At 35.7% G+C, this 26,877-nt stretch overlaps 3 protein-coding genes across 3 annotated transcripts; 1 reads left to right on the forward strand and 2 right to left on the reverse strand.

Annotated features, from left to right (window-relative positions):
• Positions 1-411: 411 nt before the first annotated feature.
• LOC148957569 (uncharacterized) lies at positions 412-3,791 on the reverse strand. Its single transcript, XM_089115144.1, has 4 exons — positions 3,640-3,791; positions 2,976-3,063; positions 2,284-2,496; positions 412-1,336 (listed from the first exon to the last, which is right to left on the reverse strand). The coding sequence occupies exons 2-4, from the start codon at positions 3,046-3,048 to the stop codon at positions 1,167-1,169; spliced, it is 456 nt and encodes a 151-aa protein (XP_088971270.1). The 5' UTR covers positions 3,049-3,063; positions 3,640-3,791; the 3' UTR covers positions 412-1,166.
• A 1,226-nt stretch (positions 3,792-5,017) lies between these two features.
• On the reverse strand, positions 5,018-20,045 carry LOC135684437 (DNA-dependent ATPase/E3 ubiquitin-protein ligase HLTF). The gene is made up of 16 exons (XM_065200009.2): positions 19,768-20,045; positions 18,334-18,556; positions 17,803-17,877; positions 17,055-17,357; positions 15,804-16,027; positions 14,921-15,060; positions 13,951-14,247; positions 13,076-13,188; positions 12,210-12,353; positions 11,481-11,749; positions 10,942-11,124; positions 10,200-10,324; positions 9,024-9,316; positions 8,281-8,574; positions 7,508-7,588; positions 5,018-6,212 (listed from the first exon to the last, which is right to left on the reverse strand). The coding sequence occupies exons 1-16, from the start codon at positions 20,043-20,045 to the stop codon at positions 6,063-6,065; spliced, it is 3,192 nt and encodes a 1,063-aa protein (XP_065056081.2). The 3' UTR covers positions 5,018-6,062.
• A 135-nt stretch (positions 20,046-20,180) lies between these two features.
• On the forward strand, positions 20,181-26,467 carry LOC135684438 (GATOR2 complex protein WDR24). Its single transcript, XM_065200011.2, has 2 exons — positions 20,181-20,318; positions 23,934-26,467. Exon 2 carries the CDS (start codon positions 23,971-23,973, stop codon positions 26,332-26,334), a length of 2,364 nt encoding a protein of 787 aa, XP_065056083.2. The 5' UTR covers positions 20,181-20,318; positions 23,934-23,970; the 3' UTR covers positions 26,335-26,467.
• Positions 26,468-26,877: the final 410 nt, after the last annotated feature.

The raw sequence follows: 26,877 nt of genomic DNA on the forward strand, positions 1-26,877 counted from the left end.
GCTATGATCGTGCTTGCTGTATTTACCTATTACAGGCCTAGCCTCTAATAAAATCCTCCCTGAAACAAATCCTGTAATAATTTCAAGAAAGAATATTTGCAGAAAAGCTGTCTGGCTCGGGGTTTTCTAATTTCCTTTTTTGCTATTCATATTTCAAGCCAAAGCTTAAATGTTTTTTGCTTTCAAGCATCTCTTCGTGCATTGTCATCGCAATTAAATTCTTTCGTGGTGCCATCTATCCCTTGTTAATATTTATGACAACTTTTCATAATTATACAGGTTAATTTGTTCAGTAGCTAAATATACTATCGACATTAAAGACCTGTACCTTTTCGCTTGTGATTCTCTTCTAACTTTCAATAGTTTGTTATTTAGAACAAAGAACAAGAAAAACAAAGAAAAGAAATAAACTCTAGTTTGAAGTGAAAAGATATAATACAAAGACTGGGAGAAATAGTTTCACATACAAGGCAACAATGATTTGGAATTCTATCCCAGACCAAATTAAGGACGCAGAAAATTTTCAAACTTTCAAAACAAGACTAAGAAAGGTGCGTCAGACAATAAACGACTCCGCTTTTCAAAAAGAAATATCTGGATTTTTAAACAAAGAGAATGATTTTAAATAACTGTCAAATATTCCCCCAGTATTTCAAATTTATTTCCGATGGCGAACTGTGGTCTATTTTGCACAACAAGGCTAAATCTCAACTTACTGTTGAAATACTCCTTCTGTTTGGAAAGCATAATCTTAAGTTTAGCTTAATGTACATAATGCAAGTGTGCCAGGGACTAACATATCTCCTCTTGGTCCACCGTATTTATCATATTGCAAGAAGGCACCTTTCTGCTTTCTCGAGGATGTGTCTGGTCAATTTGATAAAAGTGTATTCAGTTCACAATATGACACAACAATTTTTTGGCAGTACAGGATTTAAAAACGGCTCTGCAGAAAGCAACAACATAACAAAACACACACTCTGGGTGTGAGACGTGGAGAAAAGCATTTCTGTTTTTTTTATCTAGCATCTATACCTTCTAAAATGTTAACTGTTATCATACATATTCAATATACAAACCCTTAAAGTTTACATACTGCCAATAATATAGAAGTATTATAAAGTTTTATCTTCATTGGCAGTTAAGAAAATATATTTGTTGAGGGTCTAGCCACATTTTGCACTCAATGACTTCAAGCCTTCTTGGCAGTGGCCCTCGCAGACACCAAATGCCAAAAATCGTCTCTTCATATCATCTTGAACGTTTTGAGAACTACAACTGCCTCTATATTGATACGCCTCTGCAAAGTGTGTCAACATAGCTTCTGTGACAACATCTAAAAGAAGATAGAGCATTTCCTTAAAACATACTCATTTTTTATAAGAAACAGGTTATAAGAAACGGTAGGCTCAATTTTTCGAAAGTTAAGAAACAACCCTACCCAAATTGAAAAAAGCTAAGAAACCTTTATAATTTGCAGTTTTAATTTTCCGAATTGACACTCGAAACAGTCTTGACATTGAACATCACTGTATATTGCAACACTACACTTCACATGCAGTTTGCATTTATCTCAGTTAATTGCATACTCAAGAAGTTTCCATTTAAAAATTTGTTTTGAATTCAATTTGACAGTGATGAAGTTCAATGAGCTTAACTGTTCACAGATCTCAACAGAGTTAGTCATTCTAGGAAAACAAAATTCCTTGATCACTTTGTTAGTTTATCTCTGAATGTGAGTGAACTATTTATTTTACCTTGGAAGCAAGTTTAAAAAATTCATTACCTAAGAAATTTAAAAAAACTTATAAAAAACTTTGATAGAAAAATGGCCAGAAAATTTAAGGAACTGCCTATCAGCACCGGGCCTTAGCTTCTTATAAAAAAATACGTGTAGAGCCTGCATCACTGCTTTCATGAAAAATAATCATGGCATTCGCTATAAGGAAGAGCTTTTCTATCCCTTCTATAATTTTTTCTCTAAGAAACGATTTTATATAAGAGCAGTTCTTTATTTATTAGAAGGGTGAGAAGCAATCATGAGAACCAACATGAAAATATTTTCGAATACAGGATCCCCAAATAATCAAACTAACAATACGGTGCACGTGATACATTTTGGTGAAGGTTGGAGATATGGTTGTCTATCCTTCATTTGACAAATTTGTTTCAGTTTCTGTGACAGATAACTCAGCTGTAGAAAATGTTATCTATTTTCAGACCCTTATTATAATAGGAAAATACCAAATTGACTAATTTCTGATACACTCATAATATACTTACGAACACAGTCCGGAACAGGAACAAGATCCGGACCTGGTTCCACTGGATCAGGCTCCCATTTATCATCCCTCTTCACATATCTTCCCGGAAAGACAATAGCCTGGCCATTTTTTAAAAGAAAAGAATTTTCCGGGCAGAATGCTACGGCAACAGTTTCTTCCTTGTTGATAACAAGCATACCATTTTTCGGTGCGTTGAGTTCTGAACTGCAACCTGGGAAGAACACCAGAGTTTTGAAAGAAAGGAAATAAAAGAAATAAGATAAAAGAAAAATAAAAGAAAATAAAATAAAATAAAAGATGAAAGATGATAAGATAAAAGAGAATAAAAGAAACTTACGCAGACATTCCTTTTGGGGATATTTTTTTAAGCTTGGTAGATTCCTAGGCCATTTCAAATGCTAAAAAATAGCATCCATACGCTCGATATTTTCAATTTTTGAGATTTCAATTTGAGTTTATACATCTTACACAACGTAGGATTGGTCTAAACGCTTTGAGCTGTCATAGTTAGAAACGCATCACAGACAGAAATATATATATTATGTGCACTTAATGATAATCACATTAGAATATTTGAAAAAAAAATAAATAGCTTTTCTGTTGATTAGCTCTTGGTGTGGTTAAGAGCTCTTGGTGTGGTTAGGGTCTGGGGGCAGGGTAAACATACAAATAAAGGAAAAAATGTATTACCAGCATTTAGGATAACTGCAGCCATTACTGCACTAAGGAGAAGTGGGGAGTTCCTCGACATTTTGGTTTTCATGCTCCAAGGCGATATCTGAAAGATAAGTGTTAGCAGCCATGTAAATTATGGGTATACTTTAAACAGCAAAGAAACTGAGATGTAATTGATTTCTGAATTCACAGTTACGATGACAGAATTACGATGACAGAAACCTTTTTAGATAATAACTTCTTTATCAAATATTCTAACGACATGCTTTTATTCCTCATAGATACATAAGCAAGAAAGCTCCAAAAGGAAAAAAAGCTTATAAAATAATTTTAAGCAGTAAGTACCATCGTATACATTAGAAAGTCTTAAGTATCAATGAAATGTCACTGCATGATACAGGATAGCCCAAGATCTAGTGAGAGGCTCTTTGACACAAAATGCAATGCTATAAAATAGGCGACATTCAATATTAAGAAGTATGTGAAAAGGAAGAAACGCAGGATATGCTGTCCGCCAGATTCTGTGAATCTTGCGATGATTATTAATACGAATATGAAATATAATCTATTTTGAAATAAGATTTGACTTCATTAGATACTCATCGTCGTGTTGCTTTGTTCCCGACTATTACTCAATATTAAACTCGTGTTACCAAGATGAAGTAAAAATGAAGAGTACCTTTCGCGATGTTAACTTTCAAAAGCGGCAGATTCCTATAAGTTGCCAATAACTTATAGCATCTCTGCTGATGTTAAGACTTGGCCAAGCTCCTTTTATAATGTTACCTGCTCCTGAACTTTAATACTTATCCCACAATGTAGGCGTACCAGGCATGATTTAACAAATCAAAGCTACGCTTTTCAAGTTGTGAGGTAAATACATCGATAGCTGTGTATTCAAATCGATAGTTGTGTATTCAAGGAAATTGGGATCCTTTTCCGGCTCTCGAATGGTAAGAAGCCTCAGTTGTGCAGCTGTTGTGGTTCAGACACAACAAAATTGAGCAATAAGTTCCGCTTTTACTTCGTATTGCTCAAACAGACAATCATATGCTATTATAACTTTTAACATTGTTTCCAAGTTATTAAACCAAAATACCGGACAAAAAATTTGAGACTTTTCAAGAAATGTTGATATTTTCTGTCATTTGAAAAATAACTTTTCCTCTTCCCTCAATTAAATGTTGGATGAATGATTTTAAGGGGAAATGATAGAACTGCAAATCCAACATTGATTTGGGGGGGGGGGGGGGAGAGAGGGATTCGAATTTACAGAGGCAATGTAAAGTAGAAGATTACAAATTTTGCATTTTGTCTCAAAAATTGTCTTACCCTGATTATGACTGATGCTGATTATGGGGTATGTAATTGCAAAAAGAATAACGTGATAGTCCAAAGACAGCCGAGGGGAAAATTGACGTACAGATTGAATGTGTAATGGCAGTGACGTAGAAAGGGTAGAGTTACTGGAGGGGCACCATTTTTTTAAAGTGATAGAAGCAAAAACGAAAATTCAATTTATAATTTTTAAAAGGGAGCGAGCTAATTTTTAGTTACGGTTCGGTGCGTGAAGAGCATCAACTTTTAGAAAATTGTTGACTCTTTCCTAGATACCATGTGAAAAAGATGGAAAACATTTCTTAATCGCGGATACTTCAATTGAAATCAAATATACTGAAAAGGAAGACCAAAATTGGAAAATAAATGCTTATTGTACTATGTAACCATGAGATATATGGGTACCTAGAAACCTGGAGAAGACTAATGGTTTGCCTTGGCCTGGGTTTCAGTCACTCGGTTTTTAATTGACTCTCTTTTGCGAACATGTTGATGACCTCTCACTCTGGCCTGTCACCCTGTCAGAATCGTCTCTATAAAAGGCAGAATATCTTTGGTACATGTAGATATAAAACTACAGCCAGTGAGAAATAAACGAATTTTACGTGTTAATACATTGCCATTTAATGGGCCTTTTCTGGTAATAATATTGAAGTGGATTATCACATATAAGGCCACAAAGACATCGATGGCAGAGTTAAAGATGGAAAAAATCACAATTATATGCTCGAAAGAATGAATTTTCAGAGCAAAATTAATCAATTCTACTTACAAAAGCTTGAAGATACAAGATATTACTATTACTATTAACATTAGCCAACCACGCAAACTACAACAAAACAGAACGCGAATACAAGTATAATACGAAGAATGAACTATTATTTGACATATCATATGGAACAGGGGACACGACGGGTATTTAGAAGAGGAGGGGGTGTAGATAATGGCAGAGAAAGGAGTAAGGCAATAGCAGTATCCGGACTATACATTTGCTTCTATGGTTGAGTCAACCACAAGTATGGGATAATCATTTGTGACTGTGATCAGTTCAGAATGTTCTCCTGTAGTTTTGGATCACATTCTGCTAACATGTCTCCACTCCTTATCGCTAAGGAATAGAGACCTGTCTGGGTGCTAAGAAACGATTCAAATGCGCTGTCAAATCAGTTGTTCGTCCTGCTTCTGGAGATTTCGTATAGGAAAGAAGTGCTTTAAACGCCTTTACTACACAACATTACAAGCTCTGCTAGTTGTTTTGTGAATAGTATTAGCACTCCTTTCTCATTGCACTCATTGTATTAACATGAGGTCACGTCAAACACAACATTGTTGAAACACAGCCCCTACTCTCTATTCTGTGGTCCCAGCAAAAATACAGCATACCCTACCCTCTCGAACAGGAAGCAGCACAGCTAAGGCACATACTGTTATCTTAACTAATAATTCATCTAAAAGCTACTTCATTTCGACCTTACAAAAATTCCTGCAAAAAATACACAATTCTCATTCGGTGGCACTGATAAGTGGCTAGGGAAGGTAAACTGATTTGCAGATGCTTTCAAAAACGTGTCTCCCCCAAATGAAAAAAGGAACAAGTCAGGAGTATCATATCTGTTTGCTAACTTGTTGCTCTACAGCACTTTCCTTCATTGTCACGTTTACTCAATCGAATAAAATCTTATCGATGCCACCTCCATCTTTGAATAATCTATAATCATTTATAATACTATGAAGAATGCATTATCATAATTAACCAAAATTTATTCATGCAAAGTTCATGAGATTTGCAACATCCTTGATTCTTTGCTGTCGAGCCTCCTCCGCCTTGGGTTTCGCAAATGCCCCACTCATCAGCATCTTCTTTCGATCCTGCATTTCAAGCATGCGCTCTTCAATTGAATTTTTAATGACAAACTGAAACGCAAAGGAAATCAGGTGAGTTAAATCCATCGCAATCGTTACCAAATTCTAACAGAGAACTTGAATCTAGTTATTGTGCCACGTGTTATTAGAGAGAAAAAGAAAAACGCAAGACAAAATGACAGTAGTAGCGATTAAAAACAGAAGTAGAAGAAGTAGTTATCGATAAAATATTATCAAGAGAGACGTAGTGGAAAAAGTGAAAGGTAAATGACGAAAAAGAGAAACTGTATATATGTTGCATCTTTTTGGTATTCTCTTTAGTAGTTTGTATTGCTGGATTCAGGCCGTTCTTTCACAAAAAGAGCAGCTATCTCCGCAAACGTTGGAAATTTTCAGTGTTTTTCTTTACTTTAGACTGGGCGTTTTCTCAGTTCAAGCATTAAATTTACTTGCGTTTTCTTGTGTATAGACATCATTTGAAAACCTGTCTTCAGAAACACCAAAAGTAGATTATAAAAGCAGTATAAGATTTAATTTTTAAATACAACTTCTTCTTTAAAAGGAATTTTTCATAGCTCAGCCTGGTATTTCCCAGCTTTTCACTAGTCTAAAAGTCCCGCAAGGTTTCTTGTTAAAAAAATACATTATTCTGAGCACCCTCTGTTACACAAAACCCCCCAAGAACAATCGCCGTATTGGTTCTCTCTCCTCCCTACCCCCAGTAGTGGCCAAACATTTCATCAACTTTCTCTCTTTTCACGTCCAATGGAGTAGTGTTGGATCACTTAATTTGGGGCTGCTTTTATACCCGACTGCTTCTATCTGCTTTTCGAAAAAAGTAAAGATATTTTATTACTTAGACATAAGGTGGTCAGGAATAGAAATCAAGATAATCAGATATTCCCAGACTTTCAGCCAGCATTGTATATCTCGGATGTACAGATACCTTCATCCCACAGTCAATAAAAGAGCCTTTGGTATCAAATGGATTAACTACTCATTGTAGCAACCCCGCGCAGTGTCGTTTTGTGTAGAAACTTTGCATGCAACACTAAAAGTAGGCTTTTAATTTGACATAATTTCAGTTGATTCGCAAGGAAACTAAACTAGTCCTTTTATGTGATTCTTATGGACATCATGGTAGATTCCGGCGGAAATTTGGATAGATTCTAAACATGCAACAAAAGATGAAATATGGCTACTAAAATGTTTTTAAAAGCCACTCATGAGTTATATGTACAACTGAGCTAACAGTAAATGAAAACATTTAAACAGGCTAAAAGCATTAACTGACATTTTAAACTTCATTAAATCTCGATTGCTTGATAGCGCATATAAGTAAATACCTTATGAATCTCAACGGGCCTTGTTTGGCCTAAACGATGACATCGGTCAAAACATTGGTCTTCAGCAGCTGGGTTCCATGCCTGGTGAGAAGAAAGCAAACAAAAGAGCTTTATCGAAAAGGATGTTAGTCAACAAAATGCATTGGGTGGTTACATGGAAAAAGAGTGAATAAAATTTCGAAACACTAAACTACATTGCAAAATTGTGTTCTAAAAGAGTGTCCATCAACAAAGCCCAGTTTTCTCTCTGTTGAAATTGGCTTTCTCTTAACTGTTTTTTTCATTGGAACAACTAAAGGCATGCTAAAACGGTGCCAGCAAGTAAGGAGGAGGGAGTAAAGCACTTGTAGAAAAACAGGACCCGGGATTTTGACTGTTTTCTCCATTTGCACAATGAATGCAGAAAAAACTTAAAGTATAGCATGTTTAAACGGTGTCAGCCAGTAAGGAGGGGGAGTTGATTCACTGGCTGTAAAACAGGAAGTGGGACTGCCAATACAACAAGGAGTTCTCCGCTTCAGTTAGCCAATGTTGCCGTTTTGTATTAAAGTAAAAAAGACCGAATCACCGAAAGACATCTATTGCTATCAAGAAACCATTTAATGACGGGTTAAGACAAAACCATCCTCGTCTTGTTGCTGAATGATTTTCTTTTTTAGGACAATTGTCTGCCAAAATAAAGAGTGCACTTCTTTGATGTAACCCAACAAATCAAGTTGTTAGGTTTAATTATCCAAAAAGAATTGTAATTCAATATAATCATGCATTCTCACTGGTTCCATCAGGTAAACTTTCGAAGCAGCAGTCAGGTTGAGACCAACACCACCAGCTTTTAAAGACAGCAGAAAAACTTTTGGAGAGTTGGGACTTTTATCAGAAAATTCTTTGATGGCTCTAGATCTCTGCTCCTGATTCATGCTTCCATCGAGGTGCACAAAAGAGAAGCCCCTTCCTTCCAGTGGTTTTCTCAGCAAGCGCAGGTATGAGGCAAACTGAGACACCACGAGACATTTTACTGATGCATCTGCTTGTCTTTGCTTTTCTAAGGCATTCAACAAAGCATCGACCTGGAAATCCAGACCATGACGTCATCAATGGTACCGAATAACACTGCTTCTAACTAAGTATTTTAACTGTAAAAAAATTTTTAACTGAAAAAGTATTTTAACTCAAAAAGTGTTTTAACTGAAAAAGTATTTTAACTGCTTTAACAAAACTGCAAAGAAGCACCGACTTATGAAGACCGTGGAAACTGTACTTGTTACAATGTTACATTCGACGCATGCCTAATTATGATACTATCATTGGTATAAATAATGAATATTGGCATAAAAAAATACCAATGCAAGACTAGTATAGGAAAAAAACTGAGAAAGCGCAGAAAGCAAGCATTACTACGCAGTGGCCAATTTATAGACTCAAGACTCTCATAAAAAACAGTCTCCTTAGGACTACAAATAAAAAGGGGCCGTCTACTGCCATCGATTAAAATAAAAACTTGAAAAAAGTTGCATACCTTGGCACTAGAATTCCATTCATTGCTTTCCATACTGTCTTCCTCTTGATCAGCGGGGGGATCAACCAGTTTATCTACAGATATGCATCCTCTACACATAGGGCATGTCGGACTTGTTCTTTCAATTGACATTTCAATGCATTTCCGACAAAAAATATGCGCACAGTGGGTAATAACGGGAAGATCAAGAGGATCCATACAGATCGGGCAGTCTTCACTGACCCCTGAAATGACCATGCTTAAAATTGCTGTCAGTCTTTTTCTAAGCTCCTCTGGTGTTGAACCCTCCATGGCTATAAAGAAAAGGAGAAACTACCATGGTTATTTACCAAATATAAACAAGGTTAACAACTGAAATAGTGCCTTCAAAAGTAATATAGGGATCTAAGTATGTAACTTTGTTTCACCTAAATCAAACTTTTTATAAGAGAGCGAAAGAAAAAGGCCTCAAGAAGTGCCTACCTATGAACGGAGGGCATGGGAGTCCGCATCGTGAAATGCAAAAATAACAATTTTTGCATCTGCCAAAGGGTCCTAGAGTCAGGTTTTTGAGATCAGCATGCAGCGATTAATTCCTTATATTGTAATTAAATGGAATTATCTCTAACGAGGGTTTACGACATCTATTTTCGAAGATGAAGCAGTTTCCCACAGGTTTTGAAAAAATTTCATTTGCAAATGGACAATAATTTAATGCGCAACAAAGCATATTAGACTGCATGCCATCAACCCTTCGACTAGTTTGACTCTTCAGTGACAAATAGTTTTACAATAACACACATTTATTTAGCAAATTATAGTTCATCTTATCAACATAGACAATAATCGAGATCATAGTTTGTTATGCGTATAGTTAGCTTGTTATGAGAAATATCTTATTAAGGCTACAAAACCAATCCATCTAGACTCCGTTGTCGTTGTTTTTGTCTCTTGTTTTTAGGAAGATTTGAAAATTGTTGATAATTTGAAAAAATGCCAATCAATTTAGTCTCGTTAAGACAAATCTGTAAATGCACACGAATACACGGGCAGAGATCGTAATACATGAAACTAGGACAAATAAATTCTCCATATGTACTTTCTATTGTACTAGAGGATAGGAATAAATGAAGAGAGGGGGCTGGGGTATAAATCACAGGGATTTGCTAATGCCTTCATGAATCGTTATACTTATACCTTGCTTTGCGGCAGCTTCAAGGGCTGCAGTACAGAGCTGTGGGTGGCAGCAAAGCTGACGAAGTCTTGTCAAGATGACAAGCACCTCGGAGTAGTTCTTCAACAATGTACCAGCTTTTAGATATCTGAAAGATCAAGATAAATATATACCTCGGTGATATGTAATTGAAAAATGGTACCAACAGACTTTGTGTGATAAACACAAAGTTACAAAAACACATGAAAGGGAGAAAATAATTAAGTTATCAGTAATTAGCCAGATACTTAGGCGGATAAATTTTGATAACCTACAGGACGATAAACCTTGATTTGAAAGCAAAATAGCAATAACCAACATAAATTCTATTTACTCCAAATTTTTATTCAAATCCTAAATTTCTTTTAATTGATCTTATTTTTCAGAAAAAACGTAAATAACACTGCTGGCAATAACGAATATTTATACAATCAGATATTCGAATAACGAATAAACTTTAAATGTTGCCGATACCTTGAATATTATATGATGTTTGTAAACTTTTTAAACTCAATGCAAAAATTACGTGGCCTGAGCCAATACAAGATGAAGGCTCTTGAGCAACCATATTTTCCAAGCCTATATTTCCCAAGCCAGCATGATATTGTACTGCATAAAAAATACCAAATACAGCCTATTTCTCGTCGCTTAAAAGATCAGCTACCGCAAAGCATGACAGTTGCGCAAGAGCCTTTAAAATAGACGTATATATCAATCTTTCCTTACTTTCCAATTGTGATTTTCCCTTCCTCTGCTACAGCCTTGTAAATATCTCGTTCCTCAGGCGAAAATTCAACGTAACTGACAAAGATGTTCTTTTCGGGAATGTCTACAATAGGTTTTCCATTTGACCCACGTTGAGTTTTAGTTCTACGCAATGCAATCACTTTCATCACTTGCTGCAGTCTCCTTTATAACGAAGTTGTGGATAATAGAATCAACGTCAGGCTTGAAAGACTAGAGAAGCCAAGGGTGTGGTGGAAAATGATCTCAACAAAAATTAGAGTATTGGGGGTCAGACTACGAAAACCTAGTAATAAACATTGGACCAAACAGCATCAAACTGCATTTATCAATGTATGTATAAACAACGTAAATATATAAACAACGCAACGTAAGTTATAAACAATTATACAATATACTTAAAAGTCATAGAAGAATAATGGCCCATGCTTTTGAGCTACATAACCAAGATCTTAATTTCAAGTACTGGTGATAACAAGCAAGTTTTGTCTTTTGATAAGAGTATATGAGCTGATACATACATCGTGGCATCTTTCTCTCCATTTTTAATAGGTCTTTCCACGAACCTTGTCCACCACTGCCTGTCTGTGAATGGATCCAATCGCAGGAAACAGATCAGAGACCACAAATCTTTCATTGAATTCTGAATTGGTGTACCAGTGACGACCCATCTCCTTTCAGCTTGCAGTTCATGAATCTTCTTGGTTTGCAAGGCATTTGGATTCCTAATGCAGTGGCCTTCGTCGAGAACAATGCGAAGCCATTTTGTCTGCATCAAAGCAGATTCGTGCTGAAAAGACAGAGAGGGGACCTTTGCAGACATCCGTCTTTGAATCATGGATGATGTACCTGAAGTATACTCTGTGTATATAGATGCAGTGGTCGAGCAGATGAAAAAAAATTAGATACAACGTCCCAGCTTTTTACGGAACATGCAATAAATGGTTAAAAGATCAGTGTAAAAACTGCTGCATGGTACAGGGAAAGAGTTTGCTGAACAAATCGGTTGCAAATTTATTGCATCATGGGAAAGTGCCAAACAATTCCCGCAAATTCTCACTTTTGGACCTATCACGATTACCGTGTCTAAACAATGAAGCAGTTAGGGATGGCAATTAAGCATTGGAAAGTAACGATTTTAATATTTTCAACCACAAAGAATCCCTTGATCAATATTCAAGGAATTAGCCCTTCTAAATACAACTTCGCTTCCAAACTCAAATACAAATCTACCAAATCTTTAAGCCCACCTTACTGGCTTCCGTAGCCAATGTTTGGTAAGTCGTCAACACAATATCCTTCTGACTTAAAATGCTCGGGTCGCGAATACGATCACTTCCATAGTATGTGTGAACATCAAGGAGGCCTGGCCAAACGTGCTCTGAAATTTCGGCCTAAGAGGAAAAGAAACAGCATACTAAACATAGAAATAGCATACTAAACAAAGAACTGGCAGCATAGTGAATACTTAAGATTACCAAATATACAAGTATCTCTTTTATTTAATGATAATTAATATTTACTTATCATCTGATAACAATTTTGGCGGGAAAAATTTAAGAAATTGCTTTGGAAAAACAAGTATTTTAAAACATACTGCCAAATTCTGTCTGGCACTCTTCAGAGTATAACAAAACAGAATAATGTTCGCAAGCTCTCAGCTAGGAAATATATATAGTAGTCCGATGAACGCATTAAGTGTTAAACTCAAAGTGGCAACTTAGAACCGTCCTCTTCTATACACCAATTGGAGATCATTCGAGATCTTTTGAAAAAAACTACATCTGAATGAAGTTCAGAAAAAGAATGTACACAGCCAAATATAACAAGAAAACGATGCTGGTGAATTTGGAGACGCAGATAATGATGTATTTATGGCTCTTGAAGTGAATGGCCTGAGTTAAAAGGACTACAAACAACCTTCAGTTCACTGTAATTCAGGCATGAACGCGTGAGCTGTGGTGATAATTGATGAAAGAGACTCTTGCACGAACTTATGTTTCTGCATTCTGATTGGATTCCCTGTCTTAACTTAGGTCATTCACTTTAATAAAGGGTAATAAAGATGAAGAAGAGGACTGAAATGAAGCTGATGATTACAAATTGTGGTAGCTACCTGCCAGTTGCTAAGCACCGAGAGCGGGCAAATCACCAAAGTTGCTCTTGCTCCACTGGCCTTTGTCTTCTTGCTTTTGTAAGTTTTGAGTGTAAAGCAGTTGTCCTGGTTTACTGAAATAGAAATATTTGTTTAAAAATATGCAAAAATTTAATCATTATTTTTTTCAGTGCAACCTTGAAAACATGACTCAAGACTTACAACCTCTTCATCTCTTTCAGAAAATTCAGTCTACATACAAATTTTAACAGTAATTTTTCCCATAATAACAATTTGACAACAATTTTTTTTGCAAACTTATGGTAAATTTGCCAGGGTCACATTGGTAAATCAATAGTAAAATTTCAATCAAAATTTAAATGTTTAATGTGTGCGTTTGCAAACATAAAACAAACAAATGCACAATTGCATCTTGGTAATAAGCCAAAACCAGAGCTCCTTAAAATCTGTTACAATGTAGGCTTCAGTTGAATAAGTGCTACTGGTACTTCAAATGTCTAAAAATTCCAGATTAAAAGGCACACTGTCATGTTGTTTATTGGTCTACCAGAAAAATGGTATTGGCTAACCAACAAGATGGTATTTGCCTACCAAAACAAACAATACGTCATGCACTCGCAATATCGCTGTACGTCGAAATTCAACCCACAAAAAAGAGCAATAAGGATGGAGACAGTGTGCCTTTAATTTCGAATTTCCAACTAAAAGGATTATATCTCGAAGTGAAATAAAGTAGACATTTTACAAGGGGGGAACTTATATCGTTAGTCTAGCAATTTCGAGTTCTCCTCTTCAAAATTTCTACTGCATTGATTGAAATGCAGTATTAACATTGAATATAATAGTTACTAAGTTTAAATATATATTCATATTACCTTCAGCTACAGCGCCATTTTGACTGCAGTGCACTTGGGACGTTTCACCATCACCAACAACAATTTCTCCAGCAACTTTTAAATCTCCCCCATCAACTATGACTGTTTCATTTTCAACTTTCATACTTCCCTCATCTCCTATTACAATTTCACCATCAACTTTTAAATTTCCTCCATCAACTATGACAGTTCCGCCATCAACTTTGAAAGTGTCACCATCAACTATGACAGTTTCGCTGACACATACTTGTTCTTGGGCAGGTAACTGATTGGTGGATTGTATTTCGATGAATTTTGCTAAAAAAATCAAGTATAATTCGGATGAAAAACCTTCCATGCCTAAAAAACATTGCTACTTTAGCAAATTGTTTCCAACTAGTTTATTGTCAGAACAAAAACAGTTGGAAAGTTTCTTTCTTAAGGGGTTTGCTTCAACGAGGTAGGAAGAATCAGAAGAATTTAAATAATTTGGAAAATTTTTGCTTTTGATTATGTTCTCAGTCTGGCAATAACTTCACAATGAAGTGTCTGCTGCTGACTTGAACAGGTATTCTTCGAACTATTAAAAGCATGCATTACATCAGTACGTGAAAACTCTGATTGCTGAATATAAGAGTAATAAGCTTCTTGAAGTAGAAAAGACTTGACAGTACTAGATCGACATGATCTTAGAGAACCAAGATTACAAACCACTTAATCCTCATTCTTTATCCTCATTCTTATCCTTTATCTTTTAATAATGGCTATTTTATGAGTAAAATCTTCTTCAATTGTTTCCTGCTCCTACAAAATTTAATCTAAGAAAATTGTGTGAAATCTATTTGAAAGTAAAAACTGCATAAGTTTTATTCATGACCTTGAAGGTATTTTTATTACAGTGTTAGTCACTGACATCATTTTTTTACATCTCCTTTGAACATCTGATAATAAATCACATTGTTAAAAAAAATGAATAAAACAAAATACTAACATTTGCTATTAGTTTGCCTTGGTTTTTTCCTTTTGCTTTTCTCCTTGCCTGCATTTTCCATTGAATCAGTATCAACATTCGAGCTATTAACAGATTCTTCATCATCATCATATATGTACCGCACCGGACGTTTTGAGGCTCTGTTCACAGGATAAGTATATTCTTATCAGACTGAAGAAATTCTTATCAAAAAGAATTTTTGCAGAGTTCACACAAAACCTACAGGAACTAGAGATTAGAATCTCCTAATAATAGAGTTGAGTTAGGGCAAGGTTTTGAGCTATGGCACATTTTTACATTGAAATTATCATGATATGCAATGAAACAAAAAGCTTTAAAAGATACTCTATGCTTGACTGGGAATGTCCCTCTTCTATTCCTTGAGCCATAATTACTTTTTTCTAAATGTTACACACCTTAATTTCTCACTCATATTTAAAATTTACAGGCCTCTGATAGAGATCTTTGTCAAATACGGATAAAATTTTTTTGACACATGGCAGATTCCAATGTGTTCAATGACTTATGCAAACACAAGGCCCACTCATACAAACTTTGATGGAGATTAATTTGGATCTGATTTCACAATAATAAGGCATTATTTTGAGACCAACAAGAGGGCTTAAGTTTGTACCTAACACTTTCATTTTTCATAAATTTAGCACCTTTCTACAACAAGCACTGAACTGCAAGCAAGCAAATCTTACTTGTAAAAACTATTGGCCACAAGTAAAAGATTTCAGGAGTTTTCTAAGAAATTTTGGTTACACTTTGTTTGTTAAATTCTTATGTGAAAGTCTAATTTTATAAGAAAGACTGTTAAAAGTAGATGCAGACCTTCAAAAGACAGTATATGACATTTTTCTTTAAACTGATGTCATACCTTTGTGGGCGCTTGCTTACATTGGTTTCCATGGGTGGTGCATTTTCTGTAGACAAGATGAAATCTGGGTCTTCTGTTGAAGTGAAAGATGGAAGAGGTGGAAGCTCAGCTTCCATCTTAGCATCATCTTCCTCGTCATTAACATTTAAGATTTCTTTGAAACTCTCTCTCTTTGATTTATGAGAACTTGGTGTTCTTTTCCTTTTCTTTTTTGGAATAATTTCCTGTAATAAGTTTACAAATTTATTATGCAACCTTTCAGAATTGAATGTTTTTATTTCAATGAATATTATAAAGCAGCAACAACATAGTGACTAGAGGGCGACTGCCTCCCTAGCAAAAGTGATACTTTCAAAAAAACCTTTAGTAAAATGGGAAGATAGCATGGAAACACAGAATCATAGAGCATATAGTACTTTTGACCTCGGTGAGCAGTTAGCAGTCATCGATTTGTCACAAGGAAAGAAGCAATGTTTCATTCTTACTCTCACCGTAAATCTCTGCTTACTTTCAGTCATTATTTTGCCTATGTGTCAGACGAAAAGTACATAAATATGCAATGTTTCTGCATTGGCGTTATTTTTTTGGTTCTGCATTGCTATTATTTTATAAGGCCAGGGGGCATATAACATAAAGCCCTAGCTAGGAAAAGAGGAAGGATTGAGAATAGAGGGACAAAAGATCAAGCTTAACGATTTTGTTGGCATTAAAGAGTCTGGGAGTCAGGCAGAGAGTAGAGAGTTCAAAAGCAGAAAGTTCCAAAGTCTACAAGATCTTAGGAGGAAAGAGGAGTTGTGTGACAAAATCACAGAATTTAGTGAAGAGAACTGGAAAGGGTGAGCACTGGAAGCGGATCTGGTACATTGTATATGTTTCATGGGAGCCCTGATTAAATCTCTGATCTCCTGCAAACAATGCCCATCGTGGAGTCTGTAAAATTGAGAAATAGAGATAAAAAACACTGCACCCAAGAGAAAGAGGTTTAAGAGACTTTGTAGGGTTACAGTTGTTGACAAGGTAAATGGCTTTGGAATGGGTTTTGGCAATGAGGTGGTACAAAGATTTGGGAGCACCACCCAAACTATGAGTGCATTTGAGCAAGGAAAGACAAAGTTGGGACTTATAGATAATTAAGATTAACAAAGATGAGAAGAATAAAAGCCATTTCATAGCTGTTGTTACTTTTATTGCAACATTTTAGGTATTAAGACAGTGTTTCTCTATGCTCAAAGAAAAATAAAAAATACTTACTCCATCTTCTGCATTGATGACAACTTCCTTGGTCTTGTCAACAGTGACAAGATTTTTGCCATTCTTAAAATTTGTGACAATCAGTGATATGACCTCCAATGTTTTTCCCAGGCCCATATCGTCTGCTAAGATCCCACCTCTGACACTTTCAGGACGCTTTGGAGCACTGAAATTAGTTGCTGAATTGAAAAAGTCTTTTGGTCCTCTTTCCTCCCAGAATGGTGGCAAACTGTTCCCATTTTCGCAAGCCATCATCCATGAAAGTGCTTGCAATTGATGTGGGTATAATTTTGTTTTCAATGCCTAAAGAATATGCTTATCTATTCAAAGGCTGACGATAAATATTGATACTGTAATAGGGTATGTTGGGCTTGCTGAAACTTTAATTAGTAATCAAAATCTCTTTAACCTCTTCAATAAATTACACAAACTTATGAAATAATCTCTGCAACAAATGACTTAACAAAGAGCTCAACTTTGCACATTTTAAGTTGCTTTTTTTGTCAACAATTTTGTTCATATGTGGACACCTATTGTGGTCTCAATTGAAAAAAATTGTGGTCTCAATTTAAAAATCTGGCAGATTTCCAGAAGCCAATAAAATATCATGTTTTGTCATCTGCGAAGGTTTTTTGTGTGAGCCCACATTTGCGAAAAAGATGACAAGTATTTTTGCTAATGTCACTCCCAAGACATGTTAAATTTGGAAACAAAGAATAAATTTTCTCTGTGCTCCAATGTTACTCACATCAGCAGGTTCAGAAATCATAGAAACTGAGGTTTCAGTTAATTTCTCAAACATTTGATCCAGTTCTCTCTTCATCTGAAAAATTGAGATATTTTAAAAGTTGGTGGTGTTAGGGATAGGCTCAGGAGGGTATAGCTAAGCATAACAAAGAAAAGGGTGGAGGGATGGAAAGAAAGAAAGATCAGGCTTCGAAGAGAGGAAAGAAATATCAAGCTTGTTTATTTTCATTTTGAATAAAAACATGTTGCAACAATATATAACTAATGGAAAATATAAAAGTTTGAATTTGTCTAATGCTTTGATATTTCTTATTTCAATATACTTGTTTTTTTCAATTTAATAACCTAAATGGTTATCAAAGTTCTGTATTTTTTAGCATTCTAGTAACAGAAAATTTTTTAAATTATTCATTACTTATAAGTACTAATTTTTTCCCCACTCTGTAAAGAGTAATATAATGACTGAGAATAAAAAACATTGAACAACAGTTTAACCTACATACAAAACATAGGGCAGAGGTTTAATACTCACAGCCTGGGCAGAAACCTTGACAGAATGGACCATGGGGCCTCTAGGTCCAATGGAACTGTTACCATCAGATCCGTCAGATCCATATTCTTTTGATTTGTAGCTCGAGAGATGTAGACCACCACGATTCATTTCTCTTATGACTTGATCTTTATTTTCTTCATCTCCCCAAAGTGTTATGTCACATGGCATTGAGAATTTGTTGTTTGTTCCAAAGGGAACAACCCTATGTTTATGATTCAAAGATAAAATAAATTCATATAAAAAAATGTTGCCTTGAATTCATTATATCATCCCTTTGTTTATACCTTGCATACAATATATGACTTCCATTTTTATTAGAAGAGCTAAAGATTGCCTCAAAAATATTACTATATTTGTGGCAAGAAACTGTGAAATGTGTGGTGAAAAAAAATAAGTTAAAAAGAAAATTTTGTCCTGCTATTTTCTATTAGTTGCATGTGTTGTGTATTTAAGTGAAGTCATGTACTATGTGTTTGAATCCTGGTGTGCCCAGAAATCATTGCAAAAAAATGAAGCAAAGAAAATAATGAGTTGAATTGGTTTCAATCCAGTCTGCAAAGTGTGGCACTTTTCGACGAGATCTCCGGTGTGCACGAGCAAAAAGACTGGTGTGACGGTGTGCACCACCAAAAATGTCTGGTGTGCTGGTGTGCACCGACTATTTTCCCCTGTTGTGGTTGAAATTTGTGAATTTGCATTTCACTGTAAAAATGTGTGTGAAGTATACTGTTGAAGATAGCGCAAGTTTTTATTTGTATATTTGTCAAGTAAGATTCATGGTATCTCAAATTGTTCATACACAACTGTGCTTGTTTTTATCAGCTGACATTTTCTATGGGACCACACCAAGCCACACCCATCTTAGTTGCCACACCCAAAAATACGGGTGTGCAACAGGTTTTGCACAAAAATATCTCCGGTGTGCACATGCCATACTCTGCAGACTGGGTTTCAATCAAAATAATGATTTTTCTTATCAATAATATTACAATAGAAAAAATAAAAAAAATGGTGCATCAACACAAAGAAATCACTTAGCTAAAAATATCAAAATTTCTTGATGTAAAAACTTTTATCAACAAAAAGTCAACAAAAAGAAAGTGGGGATCTCTGTTGCGGAAAAATTATAAACGGTACTGTGAATAGTTTTGTAAAAATACATAATGGCTTAAATAGGGATGCACAATAACTATTAAATCGGATATATATTAATTCGGATATAGGGTAGAAGGGAATGGTATCTCTGAGATGAGCGCTAGATAACGAGGTCTAATAATTAACGGATTTATAATTACTGTGCTCAACCTTTACGCAACTGTTGAATTACAGCCGCCTTAGAAAAAGCCAGACAGTTAAGAAATATTCAGAACTACCAAGCCATGACATGACAGTTAATAAATTTTCGAGACTCACCCTTCAGCTCTTGCTGTTCCTTTGTCAATAATTGCTGAAAGGACGCGGGCTTGTTCTCGTTTGATGTGTCCAACTTGAACACCACCAACATTGTTTATTCGAATGGCATTTCTATCGTATGGGTTGTATGGTTCTCGAGTCATTGAAACCATTTCATTTCTATTCACAGTCCCTTTGTAATAGCGAATTCCTACGATGAGTGCCCTGAACGTCCCAAAAGGGACTTCATTTATCCCCAAATCGTCATCACTGTCGTCAATATCAACCAAAAAAGGCATGATTTTTCAGAGCGAGAACCCGAATTAAATACTGTTTTTCTTGCAGCTGCTATAAAAGCATCCAATACTTGCGAATAGGTGCGAAGTTTACCAAATATGCCAGTTAATCTATTCCACGAGCTCATGCAGAAAACCCGCCAAATGCTGGAAGATGGATTTCGCGCGAATTATCAAAGCCTCCTTTGGCAGCCTATCACAAATGAAGCTGAGGTAGATTCAAAATGGTAGCATCAGCACAGCAATAAGGGAATAACTGGAAGGAAGTGTATTTAGGTAAGGAAAATAACGCAAGTTCTTTATCATGATGCTTATTCCAGTTTATTTTTAATTGAAGTATAAGCTAGTATAATGTGTGTTTGTTGCGCAATGCTTTTGTATGACATGATTTCTTTCAGAAGGTGAATTCAGACTGAAAAAGTTATAGGTGGAAGACAGAGCCGGTCTACGTGTAGCAGGTTGCGACAACAATGGAATCTGAAGCAGCCTTGATGCATCCAAAACGTGTTTCAGACATGAACACCCTGTAAATGTTCTAAACGATGACCTCATGTTTGCAGCTTTTCCCAGAGAGGCAATCAAAAATTGTGAAAGAAACAGATTAATCTGTTTAAGAATATTTCTTGTAAGCAAATTTTCTTAAGGTTACGGTAAACGTTTTTGACAGGATACTTGGTTTTCTTTTCCTAGAAACCAAACTATTATGGTTACCGTAACCTAGCATCTGGTTAAGCAATTTATCATTCGATGCACAAGAATGTGTCGATTCTAACCATATCAAAATAATTGGCAAATATTGGAAAATGATACTTTCCAGGCAAATTTATTGCTTAAATGAATGTGCCACCTTCAAAAGCTATTTTTTACCCTTGCCTTCGAGGTATCAAAATCTGACTCATATCAGCAGAAAGCGCAGATCCCAAGCTACCAAAGTTTGTCTCAGATTTTTGAAATTCCTCCTCCCCTTGAAACTGTACCCTGTCAAAAATTGGCAAACAATTTTCTTCCCTCTTATAGCTGTATTTGGCTATAAAAGACGGACCAGAGCAAATACAAAAATTTTGAGACACACTTTGCTTACCCGACATCTGTCCTGGCCGTGTGCAAATTTTTGAGCCATTTGATTAGTTCCTTGGGTACAGAATAGCTTTTTCGTAGCTGTATGTAGAGGAATTGTGAGTCCGTAGAAAACATGATTTTACTGATCGCCCTTGCAAGGTACACACGTAAACCACTGACAAATTGCTTTAAGATCAATAAGCCTACTTAACTTGCATCAAATAAACACCGCCGTACATGGGATACTAGGATGTGCCATGCAATATTGTAAATGAGACATGCGACCACAACCGCAAAGCAACAATAATCGGCTTAACAGGTCAAGAGATTTTCAGGCCTCATCTAAAAGTTCTGATAAAGAAATTATGGAAACCTTTGTTTACATGGGATTTTCTCCATGTTCAAGATTTCTGTTAGTTTCAATTTTGGTATCATTGTGTGCCTTGAAAGTTTGGCTACTTGAATGTGAAATAATCGAAAAATTGATGTTTTCATCCATAAAACGTTTATCATAACCTTGATATTGATACCTATTCTGATGCAATTCAAAATACCCTGGCTCATAATTTTCATTGGAAAAGGATATTACCTTATTTTGCACACATCCCATCAGGTCAAGTATAGGAATGCCCCCCCTGGGGGGACTGAGCCAAACCCTAATATCTATCCAAATGCTACAATATTATTAAATGCCAAAATTAAATTCCTTAGGTATTTTGTTGAATGAAGAACAATTTGTGGAGATTTTAAAAATAATTTTTAGAAGGAGAAAAATCTCCCTTGCTTACTAAATGAAAAACTAGAAAAGCATTCTTTACATGTCAGACATCAAAATGAAATGGTAAAAAATTCAGTTGATTGCAGCTTGCATTATCTGAAAAGTCTGATTCATACCCAACTCTGAGTTATTTCAGATTATCCCTAACCATTGTCAAAACCAATCTTTTGATAAACCCCAGAATATATTTGCAACAAAATATTCTGAAACAAAGCTATTATGCCAGCCACCGTTATTTTTAGGCATGAAGTGGCTCTGAGAAGCTATCATTCTGGTTAGTATTTGATAAAAGTCAGCATTGCATCCAAAAATTGACAATGGTTTTCATGTTTTAGAATAACCTCATGGTATCTGCACCAGCAAACTCTATTACTTCTGTTTTCACAGTTTCGATAATCATAGTCTAGACTAAAAAATGAAATATAATGTAGATGCTGCTCCTAGCCAAGATGATTGCAATGTTTATTCCAGAGGTGTGGTGCTATGAAAAAGGAAACAAGGGGGCTGCCACAAAAAATATTTTAGAAGTCAATAGCAAGAAATGCCACAACCTATGTATGCATGTGAAATATGTGCTAAACTAACTATTAATAAATCAAAAACCTAGAAAATTACAAAAATATTTAGAAACAATAATAAACTCTCTACAACAACAGGGATGTTGTGGGTAGTGACTCATAGGGGGCACAGCTTGTGGATTTTTCGACAAGGGGTTTAAATTAAAAAATGACATCATCAAGTACATGTGCAGTTTTTTAATGCAGAAAGGCATGAAAAACAATATGTATCTTTTGCATCAGTTTTACTTGCACTTTCCCTCAATTACTTGATAACAGTCAGAGAAAAGCTAGTGTCTGTGTTCGAACTTTGGATAATCATAATAATCTGCAAACAGTGTCTGTGGTTAACAGTAAAACTTGCAATAGAACTGGTAATTAACTTCTTGAGAATCTAAAGAAATGAACTAGATGATTTTCAGTGCATGGCTTTCAGAGTCTCCTTAGCAATTGTGTGTCAGCAAACTTATGGAATGCTTCATCATAACAAGTCAATAACAATAACATCATAACAAGATGCTCAATATTTATTTAACCTCTCTTGGCCCATTGTTGGTCAGAGCCTGTTTTTTACATACTTGAGCTTTGAAAAGGTGCACTCACATTTGGTAATACCAATGGGCAAGCTTGCAATTATCTTGTACAAATGTACAGATTTGAATAGGCCAGCTATAAATTAAATGGCCATGAGTTTACCGTTCTTCAGAAAACTTTTTCTGTTTATGTTTTTCTTGGCAATCTCCTTCTCATACTGATTATCTCCTTTGAATCTTCAAAAGAGGATCAACCAGGATAGTCTATAAAGAGCAAAAAAGATTAATTTTCCCAAATTGTTGTTATAAAGAAGTAGTTAGCAACATAAAAATGATTGATTTCAACCTAATTAATTAGTTAAGCATGTTATATTTAATTGTATTTAAATTTTTTTTTTTTGGATTGTATGTAGTGGAATTTTAAAATTATATGAAACTGAAACTAAACAGCTGAAAGCCCATAGCTTGAGTAAATTACATTTTTTAAGATTTCTAAGAAGCATTTTTTAGTTTTTTTTTTAATTTCATTTTTACGTTTCAATGCCCTCCCATTGAATAGATTATTTTATGTTCTTCTTAACTTTAAATGGCTTTATATTTTTTGGTATTTATTTTACTTAACAGGATACATTTATAATAGCTTTTGTAGGTTACAGTGTTTTATCCAGTTTAAATGTTCATTCCATTTATGGGCAATTTTTTTTACATTCTGATGTTTGAAAAACTGGAGTTTTCCGTTATCTTGTTAGCCAAAGAATACTTTTTGGATGCCAGTTTGTGGAGTGTTGAGCCAAGCGAGCAGCCTGCAATAGCTAAACAAGATTATTACATCTTCTCTTTTCAAACATGAATTTTACAATCTGGAGAAGCAGTTAGATTTGTTTCTGCCATTGCAACTCATTAACGTTCATAATCTTCGAAATTTTCTTTTACAGATCACTAAACTTCTCATAAACTATTTCAGGGACAACTACAATTAGCAAAAGGAGAAATGGAGCAGAATGTGGGAATTAGTTAATAAGCCTAGCCCAACTGATGACACTCTCATAAACATGGCAAGGGCGCAAGACAGAGCAGTTGGTACAATATTTCATCCCAAAACATTCTTTTTGTCGCTGGAAACTCCAATCAATGCAATAAGTACTAGTAGAGATTTGACACAGATTGCCGTTGCTGGTCGAAATGTATTTAAAATTCTAGATATTCACGAATCGCGGTTCACTGAAAAAATCAATCTCAGAGTTGGAAGAATCAACCTAAATTTTAGTATAACAGATGTACTATGGCACCATCTGGATGAAAATACAATTGCCACTGCTGCAGGTAACGGTGCAGTAATCCTTTGGGACTTAAACAAGGCATCAAAAACCAAGCAGGATTTTGTGTTCTATGATCATAAAAGAACTGTCAACAAAATCTGTTTTCATCCAACTGATGCAAGCATTCTTTTAAGTGGCTCACAAGATGGTACAATCAATCAATTTGACTTACGAAGAAAGTGTGTAACCCTAAAATTTTTTGGAAGGGCGTCAGACAGCATAAGAGATGTACAGTTTAATCCATTTGACCGAAATCTCTTTGCAGCGGCCTGTGAAAGTGGAAACATACAACTGTGGGATATAAGAAGAACAGATCATTGCTTTTTTCAGTTTACTGGACACAATGGGCCAGTATTTTCACTTGACTGGCACCCCGAAGATAGAAGTTGGCTTGGCACAGGTGGGAGAGATAAGATGATAAAAGTATGGAACACACAGAGCAAGGGAGTATCAATCTTTTGTGTGCCAACAATTGCAGAGGTTGCCTGTGTAAGGTGGAGGCCAAAAGAGAAATTTCACATATCAAGCTGTGCCCTTGTTGTTGATCATCATGTGAGTGTTTGGGATGTAAGAAGACCCTACATTCCAATGGCTGCTTTTACAGAACACCAGGATGTGGCAACCGGAATGATCTGGCATAAGGATTCAGATATTCTGTATTCTTGTTCAAAAGACGCTAACTTGTATCAACATGTTTTCCATGATGCGATTCGACCTGCGGAGCATGCTCCTCCTGTTGGGCTTGGTATCAGTTGCTGGGGGGATGTAGGCTTTGCCTGCTCGGATCAGACGGACCATACAGTCGAGCAAAAGAAGAATCCCCCTATTAGGCCAATATCACAAACTGCAACTACGACGCCTACATTTTTCAAGAAAACAGCTTCTGCTGAAGAAGATTTCAAGGCAGTGCACAGTACTATTAGAATGTTCAACTGTAAGGACATTTTCAATGAATTATCATTAGGAATACTTGCAAGAAGATTTGTTACATCTGGAAAATCATTTGCTGACATGTGTGCTCATAACGCCAAAGTATGTCAGGAGCTCCAACTGTACCAAAAGGCCCAAAGTTGGCTAATTCTCAAGCTTCTGCTAACAGAAGTAAATGTAGATTGTGACAACGTAATGACGTCAAGCAAACGTACATCTGCTTCTGAAAATGCCAATCGAAATTCTTTGATTGATTCAACGGATGGTTTTTTCGATGAAAATGCTAGTGAGAGCAATGATGGGGATGTATATACTGACATGATCAAAGACAACGAGATAGACCTAGCAATCGGTGCAGATCTGGATGCAATATTTCAAGACGAACAGTTCGATGGGCAGTTGTTTACATCTGAGGTTATCAATGAGGACGGGCAAGAATGGACACTGCCAAACGAAGCATTTCAGCCAAGGCATTCTATTGGCGAAAAATCATTAGCCGTCGATTACGGCCATTTTCAAGAATCATCATCAAGCCCTTCGGAACAAACATCATCAGATAAACAGAAATCAGGATTTGTCGATAGCAATTTCCACTTTCAACGGTTCTCAAAATTTCTGGCCATTCCAGACTGGGACTTCAAGCCGTTGGTGATTGATATGCTGCACTATTTTGCTGAGCAAGGAGACGTACAAATGGCTGTCACTGCTCTCTTGGTTCTCAAGAATAAGATTGGAGATGAGATCGACGTACGCATCAAGGAAGAATGGTTTCTGGCATATCTTGAGCTGCTAAGCCGATTGAAACTGTGGACCATTGCAACCAGAATTATCAAGCAGTCAGATATTCCGACTATAAATCTTCTGAATCAAGATTCTACGTTAATCAAAACCTTATGCGGTGGTTGCAATAAGCCAGTCAAGTCTGGAAAAGGCTGGTATTGTGAACGTTGTGAAAAGAATACTGCATTGTGCTCTATCTGCCATTTGCCGGTTAAGGGACTGTATGCTTGGTGCCAAGGGTGCGGTCACGGTGGCCATCTGATGCATGTCCAGAATTGGATTCAAAGTAATCAGCAGTGTCCTGCCGGCTGCGGACACAGATGTCAGTATTCCTAGCTGACCAAATTTCATAAATTTGCGATATTAATTAACTCAGTCTTGCAATAAGACTGCCCAAATTTCTAAATTGCCGTTCGTATGCTTTATATTAGAATCAAATCAACAACAAACATTTTAATTATATCAGCGATTTCTTCGCATTTTTATTGAGTTCTGGTTGTCACCTCGTTATAATTTTATCTTCATTGAATTATTTCTCGAAATGAAAAAAAATAAAAAATACAACGCACGCTACTGTATTTATAGAGATCCATGGAAAAACAACAGATTATCACCAATTCAATTTAAAAACATATCGAACATTAAAAATTCTGACTATAATAGAACGAGAGGTTTTTATAATCTTAGGCTGGTACTCTCTTTCTTAGGTTTGCGTAAGGTGAAAATTTCACTTGAATTTAATAAATTATTTGGTACTAATTATTATCTGAAAGAAATCTGAAAATAATTATTTGGTAATACCAAGAGCAATTTTGAGCGTATTTCACACTTATGGTAATATTATCAAACACAGCTTCACAAACAAAATAGTCTGGCCAA

Source organism: Rhopilema esculentum, chromosome 21, assembly GCF_057945365.1.
Source record: "Rhopilema esculentum isolate cy_ngs chromosome 21, ASM5794536v1, whole genome shotgun sequence".
NCBI classification, from domain to species: Eukaryota; Metazoa; Cnidaria; class Scyphozoa; order Rhizostomeae; family Rhizostomatidae; genus Rhopilema; species Rhopilema esculentum.